Source organism: Boleophthalmus pectinirostris, unplaced genomic scaffold (assembly GCF_026225935.1).
Source record: "Boleophthalmus pectinirostris isolate CB_2022bp ecotype Guang Dong unplaced genomic scaffold, ASM2622593v1 HiC_scaffold_4, whole genome shotgun sequence".
Taxonomy (NCBI): Eukaryota; Metazoa; Chordata; class Actinopteri; order Gobiiformes; family Gobiidae; genus Boleophthalmus; species Boleophthalmus pectinirostris.
This window is the reverse complement of record NW_026571353.1, coordinates 37608328-37620827: the sequence shown is the minus strand read 5'-3', so window position 1 is coordinate 37620827 and position 12500 is coordinate 37608328. Positions and strand designations below refer to the sequence as shown.

Here is a 12500-nt window from a genome sequence, read left to right as displayed (position 1 = left end):
TTTCTTCTATCTCCTTTCCTCCTCTCTCCTCCTACTCTCTCCTCTCTCCTCTCTTCTCTTTTGGTGTACTGGAGCGCCCTCTGCTGGCGACAAAGATGAAATACTTTTTAAAAGGAATTCTTTTGATTAAAACTTTTCATCATCAAAACTCTGACTGACACACATGAAATATAGAAAACAACAATAAACTAAAAGTAAATCAAAAACTGGTTTTCAGTATATATATATATATATATATATATATATATATATATATATATATATATATATATATATATATATATATATATATATATATATATATATATATATATATATATTTATTTATTTTTAAATCATCCTTTGCTTTGATCACTGAGTTACACTTGTGTAGTTTCTTGACCGTGACACAGTGTGAAGTGAAAACTGTTCCAGGAGACGTCGTCACGAAGAGTCTGCAGCGCTGACAACAAAACAAAGGGCGAATACCAAAATATTTACAATATTTAGTTGAGTTTAACTTTTTTTCCTGCTCCGTTCTAAAGATCTAAGGAATAGATCCTGAGTCAGAGATTTGATGTTTTCTGTGTAGAAAGTTGTGAACATGAAAATAAGTAAATATGAAAAAACTTTGAACGAGAAGGTGTGTCCAAACTTTTGGACTGGTAATATGTGTGTGTGTGCGTGTGTGCGTCTGTGTGTGTGTGTGTCTGTGTCTGTGTGTGTGTGTCTGTGTGTGTGTGTGCGTCTGTGTGTGTGTGTTTTGTGTCTGTGTGTGTGTGTGTGTGTGCGTCTGTGTGTGTGTGTCTGTGTGTGTGTGTGTGTGCGTCTGTGTGTGTGTGTTTTGTGTCTGTGTGTGTGCGTCTGTGTGTGTGTGTCTGTGTGTGTGTCTGTGTGTGTGTCTGTGTGTGTGTGTTTTGTGTTTGTGTGTGTGTCTGTGTGTGTGTGTGTGTGTGTTTGTGTGTGTTTTGTCTGTGTGTGTGTGTGTGTGTGTGTGTGTGTGTGTTTTGTGCGTGTGTGTGTATAATATTAATAAATCTTGTGTTGTTGTAGAGGAGGGATCAGACCCAGCGCTGCCTCCTGTGTGTGTCCAGTGTGTGTGTGTCTGTGTGTGTCTGTGTGTGTGTGTGTGTGTGTGTGTGTGTGTGTGTGTGTGTGTGTCTGTTGTGTGTGTTTGTCTGTGTGTGTGTGTGTTTTGTGTGTGTGTGTATAATATATAAATCTTGTGTTGTTGTAGAGGAGGGGTCAGACCCAGCGCTGCCTCCTGTGTGTGTCCAGTGTGAAGACGACTATTATCAGTGAGTGTTTCTCTGCTCCGACTCTCGAAAATCAATACAAATAAATAAATAAACCCCACATAAACCAACAGAAATATAACTGTGGATCTTGTGTTTTTCTACTTTTGAGGCGCTCAGAAAGTCTCAGTTTTTGTTTACCTCCTTGGGTCTCACATGTACGATTCAAAAATGTAAATGACTGATGATCAGTTTTGGGAGTAACGTGTTGTAAAAATTAATGAATTACTGTAATCCATTGCTTTTTCCTGTAACGCAGTAATGTTTCGGCGTTACAGGGGGAAAAAATTGTAATATTTTACTGGGTACAAATGTGAGTAACGCGCGTCACGATGTATTTTTAATCTGGATTGAAGTGGTGGGTTTTTCATTTTTCTTCATACAAATTCCCTAAAATCACAGCGATATCAGCAGCGGCGAAACGACATCGGGCCCGGAGGTGCGCCCCTGTAGACCGTCGTGTGACCGCGGGCGAAAGGACCGATGCCGAACTCCACGCTCCACAGGGCGAAGATCGATCGAGATTTGCGGACACTTGCTCCAGGGCTCTGGGTTCTCTCAGGGGCGGTCCTAGATCAAATAAAAACAAATCAAACTTTATTTATAGAGCGATTTTCATACAAAAATGCAACACAAAGAGCTTCCAAGAGATTCCAAGTCCTAGTTCAAGGTTAGTCCTGGTTTAGTCCTGGTTTAGTCCAGGTTTAGTCCTAGTTTAGACCTGGTTTAGTCTTTGTTTAGTCCTGATTTAGACCTGGTTTAGTCTTGGTTTAGTTCCTGTTTAGTCCTGGTTTAGACCTGGTTTAGTCTTTGTTTAGTCTTCGTTTAGTCCTGGTTTAGACCTGGTTTAGTCTTGGTTTAGTCCTGGTTTAGACCTGGTTTAGTCTTCATTTAGTCCTGATTTAGACTGGTTTAGTCTGTTTAGTCCTGTTTAGTTTAGACCTGGTTTAGGGTTTAGTCCTGATTTAGACCTGGTTTAGTCTTGGTTTAGTCCTGATTTAGACCTGGTTTAGTCTTGGTTTAGTCCTGGTTTAGACCTGGTTTAGTCTTCATTTAGTCCTGATTTAGACCTGGTTTAGTCTTGGTTTAGTCCTGGTTTAGACCTGGTTTAGTCTTCGTTTAGTCGTGATTTAGACCTGGTTTAGTCTTGGTTTAGTTCCTGTTTAGACCTGGTTCAGTCCTGGTTCAGTTCTGGTTTAGTCCTGGTTTCGTCCTGGTTTAGACCTTGTTTAGACCTGGTTTAGTCTGGGTTTAGTCCTGGTTTTGTCTCGGTTTTGTCCTGGTTTAATCCTGGTTTATTCCTGGTTTAGTCTTGGTTTAGTCCAGGTTTAGTCCTGGTTCAATCCAGGTTCAGTCCTGGTTCAGTTCTGGTTTAGTCCTGATTTAGACCTGGTTCAGTCCAGGTTCAGTCCTGGTTCAGTTCTGGTTTGGTCCTGATTTAGACCTGGTTCAGTCCTGGTTCAGTTCTGGTTTAGTCCTGGTTTCATCCTGGTTTAGACCTTGTTTAGACCTGGTTTAGTCTGGGTTTAGTCCTGGTTTAGTCCTGGTTTAGTCTTGATTTAGTCCTGGTTTAGTCCTGATTTAGTCCTGGTTTAGTCCTGATTTAGTCCTGGTTCAGTTCTGATTCAGTTCTGGTTCAGTCCATATATTTATGATATATTTGTTATTTTGTTGAAGTTAAAGTGCTGAAATACTCCTGTAATGTTTTATATTTTAAACACGGTAATGTTGTAATGTAATGAATTATTTTGAAATGACAATAACAAGTCATAAATAAATAACACATCACAGTTTTAAAGTCACTTTCCTAACATCTCACAAAAACATTCATGAACATCACAGAATCACTTTACTCTTCAAAAAGCTTTAGACTTACTCAGATAAAAATAAATCCTGGCGTGTTTTTACAGTGTGGTGGTTGTTGTTTTCCAGGTCGGGGTCGGACTGTCACAGGTCGTGCCCGGATCGGACCTACAGTCTGGAGGAGACGAAGCGGTGTGCCCCCTGTGAAGACGAGCACTGCCTCAACTGTGACCAGAGCGAGTGTTACTGGTGTGAGAGCGGATTCTACGTGTCCGGTAAAACTCTAACCCCCCAAACCAAATAATCCAGGACCACTTTAACCTGTACACCCACAACAAAACCTGCTCGTTTATCGTCACACGTCTCCTCCTGAAGCACAAACCACTTTATTCCACGCACTATTCAGATTCTATTAATGTAAAAAAAAATAATAAAATAAATACATAATAATCTCCCTTCTAAAATATTGTATAAAAATGTTGATTTGAGAAAAGTCAAGAATAAGAAAGACCAGAATGATAATGAATCCGTGTATCATTCGTTCATTCGTTTTTCAAAATAAAAACAAAAATAAGAAAACAAAATAACAACAATTTTCTTCATTATTTGTCTCCAAAAACAAAATTAAAAAACAGATTAAGATGTGTTTTTTCAGTTTTTGATTTTGTGTTTAAATGAAAAATGGAAAAAAAACAGATAACAGACGCTTCCCGTTTACGTGACTTAAACTTTGATGCCGGACTGAACCAGGACTAAATAGGACTAAAACAGGACTAAAACGGGTATAGGACCAGACCAGAACCAGACTGGGACTGAGACGAGGACCGGGACCAGGATCGGGACTGAGACCAGGACTGAAACCGGGACCTGAAGAGGACCAGATTGTGATTGAGACCGGGACTGAGACCAGGACTAAAAATGGTTTAGTCCAGGTTCAGTCCGTTATCCGTTTTTTCCATTCTTTATTTAAACACAATATCTGTTTTTTCATTTTGGTTTTGGACACAAATAATGAAGAAAATAGATGTTTTTTAGTTTTCTTATTTTTAATTTTATTTTTTTATTTTATTTTATATATATATTCTAATGCTGCAGCAACTTCCGTAAGAAAGTAGATACTCAATTAGGGAAATACTATTCAAGCTTTTCAATACAAAACTCAAAATTTCTTATCAAATCTAGATGTATATTAGTAACAGTATCAGTATAGATTTTTTTTGTACATTCATTTAAAAAAAACATTGGTCCAGGTAGTTTTTAAACTACAGTATCTGTCTCTCCTGGTTGAATATTACGTAATAACAACTCTTACTTTAGTCTAAACAATAAGCCACATGTGGTTTAGACAAATTATCCATGTTCATGTTCAGGAGTCACAACAGGGTCGCACACACACACACACACATACACACACACACACATACAGACACACACACACACACACACACACACACACACACACACACACACACACATACACACACACACACACACACACACACACATACACACACACACACACACACACACACACACACACACACACACACACACACACACACACACACACACACATACACACACACACACACACACACACACACACAGACACACACACACACACACACACACACATACACACACACACACACACACATACACACACACACACACACACACACACACACACATACACACACACACACACACATACACACACACACACATACACACACACACACACACACACACACACACACACACATACACACACACACACACACACACACACACACACACACACACATACACACACACACACACACACACACACATTTGTAGCAGGAATAGTAATAGTAGTGGTCACAAACTCTTATAACAAAGCTGTAACTGTTGTGTGTTCAGGAGGGGAGTGTGTGAAGCGCTGCAGGCCCGGCTCGTTCGTGGATGAGAAGAATCAGGCGTGTGAGCCGTGTCACCGCTCATGTGTGACCTGCGGGGGGCCCCAGTACGACGACTGTGACTCGTGTAAGGACGGACTCACTCTGAGGGAGGGCGAGTGTCTGAAGAGGAGCGAGCTGGAGGTCTGCAGCCACGGATCCTTCAAGGACGGTACGGATCGGTTTAGTTTAACTCACTTTACACTTCAATATTTCTACTCGCTTCCTCTGAGCTTTTCACTTCTGTCTTTATGAGGGAGGCTTTCATTTGGCTTTTCTTTTTGCTTGCTGTCACATAGTTTTATCATAAAGCTCTAAAGTTGAGTTCAGTTTTTTCTCACTTGAAGACAAAAAAAAACAACAAAAAATTCAAACAGTCAGTGAAGTTAAATACCTTTGGCCTCATTCTAGATCACAGGTGTCAAACATACGGCCCGGGGGCCAGATCCGGCCCTCCAAGACCTTTAATGTGGCCCTCGGCTGATTTTCTACTAAAATATTTTAATTATATTTCTTATTAAAATATCGGTAATTTCCTGTGTCATTTAGCATATCAGTGTCTCCAGTGTCTCTGTACGTGGCCCCTCCCACCAGAGCAGCACAAATGAAGACTTGTCTCTTTCCAAACGCTCTTAAAGGACGATCGTTTTGACTGTTGACCGTGACATCCTCATCAGAAAAATGTCACAAATGAGAAAAGTGGAGCCGAGTGCAGGATTTTCCAAGAAAAATTGACTTATTCCTATTTGCAAACAAGTTAATGTTAAAACTTTGTGTTGAAATTACATTTTTCTTAAAGTTTCAGGTTGTTCATAATATTATAATATTTTGTAAAAGAAAGAGTTCATCAATTAAAAAAGATTTCTGTAATAGATTTGTGTTTCTCTGCACAAATATTTGAACTTATTGTTATTTTTGGGGTTTATATGACATGAGTTTTCTGATCCGGCCCCTTTGAGATCAAAGTCAGTTGGATACGGCCCCCGGATCAAAAAGAGTTTGACACCCCTGGTCTAGACGAACGTTTCAGATTTATCAGTCACACAAAATACTTAACGAAGAAGATTAAAACTAGTCTCAAGTGCTTTTGATTCATGCGTAAAGATCTAAAGCTCCAGACTTCTAAACTTTTCTTGAACACAATGATCTTCTCTCATCTCTTTTATTCTATCACCTCATGGTCCCAGGCTCCTCAGACAAACTGAAACCCTCTGTTCATTTTACAAACTCACCCTTAAAGTCCAGGACTAAAAGCCCAGACACCGGCACCACTGTGGACTTTTAAAGAAACATCAACTTTTTAACTTTGAACATTTTACCAAATTTAATCATCTTAAATACTGAGATAAACCAGTATATTCAGAATTTGCCAGGACCATAAAATGTTCACACAGAGAGAACACAAGAGGAGCTGCTCTTAGTGGTGATTGTGTTGTTCCTCTGTACAGGACAAACTCTTGTTCTGTCTCTTTCTCTTCTAAAGGGACGAGACTGTGGAACGATTTACCAGCTCATTTAAAATTGGAAACCAATAACAACAAATTTGAAAGAAAATTAAAATTATTGTATGTTTCTGATCAAAAATGCAAATGTACTATTGTATATATTTTATTTATATGTAACTTCTATGTCTTGTTTTGTCTGTTTTTATGTGTGTAGTTTATATTTTTATATGGACAAGTGTCGAAAACTCACACCTGTGCTAAAATACTCAAAGCTATTTATTTATTTATTTTTTATTTATTTATTTGATACAGGGACAGCACACAATTTTTACATTAACCTTTTCTACAGGAGAGATTCATTGTACATCAGGTTGTTGCATCAGTACTAATCATTAACTGTGATGTCCTTAATAAACATAAATAAAAAATATATATATATATGTTTATTTAGTGTGTTTTGTGCGTTGTTCAGATGTGGGGCGGTGTCTGCTCTGCTCATCGTCCTGCGCCTCCTGTTCCGGCCCCAGAATGACCGACTGCCTCAGCTGTCCTCCAGGTCACACCTCTTCTTCTTCTTCTTCTTCTCCTCTCATGTTTAATGAATCTTCATAAATAATAATTTGATGTTTTTGTTAAATAAATGTTCTCCTCTCAGATCAGTTCCTGACGTCTGAGCAGAGTTGCTCCAGTCGCTGTCCCGCTGGGACCTTCTCCAACAGGACGTCTGGCCGCTGTGAGGAGTGCTCCCGCGGCTGTGTGGCGTGTGAGCGCCCCCTGCAGTGTCTGCGCTGTCACCACGGACTCGTGCTGCAGGACGGAGCCTGTGTGGAAAACTGCCTCAGGTCAGACCCAGGACCAGATATCACTTTGTCTGTCTGTATTTGTCTGTAGTTTGTCTGTAGTTTGTCTGTAGTTTGTCTGTATTTGTTTGTAGTTTGTAGTTTGTGTGGAGTCTGTCACAATAACACATTTTAAAGAACAAAATACTACAATAAAAAATAATATTGAAAATACTTTCTGCCACTGACACAAAACAGGATAATCCCGGTAAAATTAAAAAAAATAAACTGTATGATTAAAAAGTCTGAGCTGCAACAAATAAACTGCAGAAAGAAACAATAATTAGCCTTAAAATGTCCTTATTGTGCCCTTTTCACTGCTGCAGTGTTTTGTGAAACCATTATTGTGTCTGTTTCATAAAGTGGACAAAGCCTGCCCGTTAGCCTGTCAGTCGCCATGTTCCAAACAGGAAGTGAGCATGGGCGCATTTCTGGCTCCACTGATTCTGGTTCTGATTATCTTTTTATTGAAAAATTGTGGCTGCTTTCTCTGTAACTGCTGCTGTCAGACTTGTCATTCTGAACTTCAAATGTTCCAAATATGAAACTCTGCTCCAAATTCACCACTAGAGCTTTTAAACAGAAAGTTACTCTTACTGGAAAATGTAAAAATGGACAAAGTACAAACCTGAGGCACACTCGACTGAATATATTAAAAGTCCTTTATTACATGAAGGGATGTCAACGCGTTTCAACCAGCAAGATGGTCTTCGTTGAATATAAATATATATATATACTCAGTCGGTGTGCCTCGGGTTTGTACCTTTCCCATTTTTACATTTTCCAGTAAGAGTAACTTTCTGTTTAAAAATGACTGTTTTAACTCTCGTAGACCTGTACTGCAATTTTTTACTCTTTTATGACCCAGTGAAGTGCTCAAACTCTTTTTGTTTATCTGTCGCCACTACAGCTGCTCGCCTTGATGAGTTACATTTCTTACCCACTGAAGGGTTTGAAATGTGACCAGTAATGTAACATGTTCCTGACCTTTGCCCCTGATGCTCGTGTGGTTCACGTCTGGTCTCCTGTTGTGTGTTTTTGCTCAGAGGTTTCCCCCGTGACGGTGTGTGTTTGCCCTGCCTGCCCCAGTGTCTGTCCTGTCAGGGAAACGCCTCCACCTGCCTCAGCTGTGAGCCGCCTCACCTGCTGCTCGACCACACCTGCTGGGGGCGCTGTCCGGACGGCTACTACAGCTCAGGGTCAGAGTGCACGGCCTGCCCCCCCGACTGCAGAGAGTGCAACCAGGACGGACTCTGCACAAGTAACACTTATAGTTCTACTTTTAACTTTAAATGAGCCAGTACAAAATTCAGGGGCAAGAATTTAATTTTTGTTGCACTTTAACCCTGTTTCCCGTTTGTTTTGCTGCAGATTGCGCCGAGTTCTACTTCCTGCACAAGGCTGCGTGTGTGGAGGACTGTCCCGTCGGGTTCTTCGTGGACACGGGGGGTCAGGAGTGTGTGAAGTGCCACAGCGAGTGCTCCTCCTGCGACGGACCCGACTCAGACGACTGTATCGTCTGTGCCCACCCCAAAGCTGTGAGGTACAGGGGGCAGTGCCTGGGCCAGTGCCCCAGCAACACCTACTACGACCAGGCCACCAACGAGTGCAGAGGTACACATCGCCCGCACACTGAACGTACATATGCACCACTGATACTTTACAGCTCAGGTCATTAACGTCTGTGTCATATTTTAACACAGTCTGACCATAAAAAAACTGATTTAGCTGAAACTACAAGTGAGCAGATTTACGTTTTCCTTCTCAAATAACTTTACAGTAGTGTTGTTGTCGAGGGCGCAATAATCAAGACCAAGACCAGTCCGAGACCACAGGGTCCCGAGACTGAGACGAGACCAAAACCTCTGAGGGTCGAGACCGAGATGAGACCAAGACCAGGGTCCATCGAGACCAAATCTAGACCATCTTTTTCATTTCCTACATTTATTTGTATTTTACAGTCATTTTGGAACAAATATATTAATGTTTTTATGAATCTATCTCCATTTTATCTCATCAATGTTCATTTAGGCCTAAAATAAGCCAAGTGAACTGTACTGTACTTAAACACTCTGTAAGAACTTCCACTGGAACTTTACAGAAATTAACTTCAAATTGAATCAAGTGGTTTTTTTCAAATTCATATCATTCACAGTTAGATGATCTTACTTGTTTTGCAGTGATATTTAGCCTCTGCACATTTACCAGTCTTAATGACACATGATCACACTCGTCGAGTGTCAGACCTCGAGTCTGAGACAAGACCGAGACAAGACCGAGACAAGACCGAGACGAGACGAGACCGAGACGAGACCGAGACGAGATCAAGACCGAGACAAGACCGAGACCAAGCGCCATCAAGACCGAGACAAGACCGAGACAAGACCGAGACAAGACCGAGACAAGACTGAGACCAAGCGCCATCAAGACCGAGACAAGACCGAGACAAGACTGAGACCAAGCGCCATCAAGACCGAGACAAGACCGAGACAAGACGAGACAGACCGAGACAAGACCGAGACAAGACCGAGACCAAGCGCCATCAAGACCGAGACAAGACCGAGACAAGACCGAGACAAGACCGAGACGAGACAAGACAAGACGAGACAAGACCGAGACAAGACCGAGACAAGACCGAGACAAACACCATCAAGACCGAGATGAGACCGAGACAAGACCGAGACCAAGCGCCATCAAGACCGAGACAAGACCGAGACAAGACCGAGACCGAGACAAGACCGAGACCAAGCGCCATCAAGACCGAGACAAGACCGAGACAAGACCGAGACAAAACCATCAAGACCGAGACAAAACACCATCAAGACCGAGACGAGACCAAGACAAGACCGAGACCAAGACCGAGAACAAGACCGAGACAAGACCGAGACAAGACCTAGATAAACCGAGAAAAACACCATCAAGACCGAGACGAGACCGAGACGAGACGAGACGAGACCGAGACAAGACCGAGACAAGACGAGAAGACCGAGACAAGACCGAGTCCAAAAGCGCAAGAGTCCGAGACAAGACCAAGACTGTAAAAAAGCGGTCACCTAAATATGAACACTCGTTTTGATCACACGCTTCTGAAAATGTGTTGTTTAATTTAATTTTGTATTTTTCTTCAGTTTTCAGACTAAGTTAAAACAGGTCTGCTCAATTATGGAAAAAATCATTATCATGATTATTTTGGTCAATATTGAAATCACGATTATTGATTATATGCATTTATTCAGCATTTCTCTCTAAAATTTCTCTCTACAAATATGAACCTTAGAGAAGTTTTGTGATGTTTGGTCACCCAAACTAAGACTAAACCAGGACTACATCAGGTCTAAACTAAAACAGGACTATCACAATTTTTGACTAATCTGATTCTGCCAACAATAAAGAGGAGTATAAATTGTAATTAGTTTTGCCAAAATGCAGAAATATGTGTTTGCAAATGACCATAAAGCAAAAAAAGGCAGCAACAGGAGCCCCTCAGATCATGACTGACACGAGAATCCACAATGTTACTCACTATTTTTGCAGTTTTATTTATACCAGTCGTCCGAGTCGAGGTGTGTCCCAGTTTAGAATGTTGAAAATCTGTTCACCTCAGACTAAACCCGTCTCGACACCTGTTCTGTCCGTGTGTTCTTTCTGCAGAGTGCGACGTGACGTGCCTGACCTGCTCGGACCACCTGCCCTCCTCGTGCATCTCGTGTCCAGAGGGACGCCTGCGCGACGCCTCGGGCCACTGCGTGTGGTACAGCCTCTGTGCCATGCACTCGTACGTGGACTCGAACGGAGAGTGTCAGAAGTGCCACTCGTCCTGCCACCGCTGCTCCGGACCCGGGCACGACCACTGCTTCAGCTGCAACGCCCCCAACTTCCTGCTCAGTGAGTCACATGACCAAGAAGAACTTAGAATTCCTTTTGCTTTGTTTCAGTTTGGTGAAGGATTAAAGGGCTCGTATCAGGTTATTTTCTGATCTATGTTTAGTAGGGTGCTTCAGAATATATATATATATATATTTTAGATTCTTTAGATTAGAACCCTGCGTTTGGTTCCATATCTGGCCAAAATATTTGGGTCAAAAATGAGTGCAAATGAATGAATAAGTTTCAATTCAGTTCAAGTTTATTTATAAAGCACATTTAAAACAACTGGAGCTGACCAAAGTCACATAAAAGTCAACAAAATAGAAGAAACAGTTACATTTCCAGATCTACAGATAACATGTGAAAACTACAATCAAAACACCAAGATAACCTGACAGCTCGTACCGAACACCAGGGAGAAGAAGTGAGTTTTCAGTCTAGTCTTAAACTGTGTCAGACTGAGAGGATCTGACAGGAAGAGGAAGGTTGTTCCACAGTCCAGACGCTGCCACAGAAAAGTCTCTGTCACCTCTCGTCTCGAGATTAGAGTCCAGTTCATTATATATTTTTGTGGGAATTTTGGGGGATTTGCTAAACTATATATTTTTGGAAAGGTTATTGTGTTTGGAGTCAGAAAATCTATGCTTGCATTTGCCCAGATGTCTGTATGGTGGCCATATTAAAGTTTTAAAAAATGGCCGCCAAAAATCTCTTTTTGGAATATCTCAGCCTCTGAATAAGTTGAAATGTTGATTTTAACTGTTAAACCCACATTTTCAGGGTCAGGGAATCAAATGGTGCTAGTTACAAAGCTATAAGACCTACCCACATTAACCCTTAGATGCATAAGTGGGTCAAAAATGACCCGGTTTGGTTGTTTTCTTGCAGTTTCATTGTAATATTTGCATATAATACTCCATGTTCCTCTAAAAACATGTTTTAAATTATCCTGTTGAAATACATCAACAATGTGGGTAAAACAAACTATAAACATCACATGCAGCTGGTCAGAAAACTCAAAGAGTTTAAAAGTAGCTCACATTAAATGTGTGTGTTAAATGTCAACACACACATTGATTACACAACCTTTGAGTTTCTTCACATTCTGTCTTGATAAATATATTTAAAACTTTTTCTTACATCAGTTCAAAGTTCTGTCTAAAACATTATTATACCATAAACTTATTTTTGTATAAAGGATTTTCAGTAGTAGATGTGGTGACACTAAAGTTTTATGACAGAATTCTAATGTTGTGTAAAAGTTATGGAGATAGATTCGACGACTTCAGAGAAATGAGTCCTGTGTGATGTTGAACCGTTAAACGTCCCGTG

General features: G+C 40.9%; 1 protein-coding gene across 1 annotated transcript in view; it reads left to right on the top strand.

Moving 5' to 3' along the window:
• The window catches only part of LOC129411333 (proprotein convertase subtilisin/kexin type 5-like), a 36917-nt gene that overhangs the window by 18508 nt on the left and 5909 nt on the right, over positions 1 to 12500 (top strand). The window contains exons 11-18 of the mRNA XM_055161970.1: positions 1217 to 1277; positions 3207 to 3352; positions 4983 to 5189; positions 6935 to 7018; positions 7118 to 7304; positions 8348 to 8562; positions 8673 to 8915; positions 10953 to 11186. Of these exons, the coding sequence (XP_055017945.1) occupies positions 1217 to 1277; positions 3207 to 3352; positions 4983 to 5189; positions 6935 to 7018; positions 7118 to 7304; positions 8348 to 8562; positions 8673 to 8915; positions 10953 to 11186 (1377 nt within the window). The remainder of the gene's footprint in view (positions 1 to 1216; positions 1278 to 3206; positions 3353 to 4982; positions 5190 to 6934; positions 7019 to 7117; positions 7305 to 8347; positions 8563 to 8672; positions 8916 to 10952; positions 11187 to 12500) is intronic.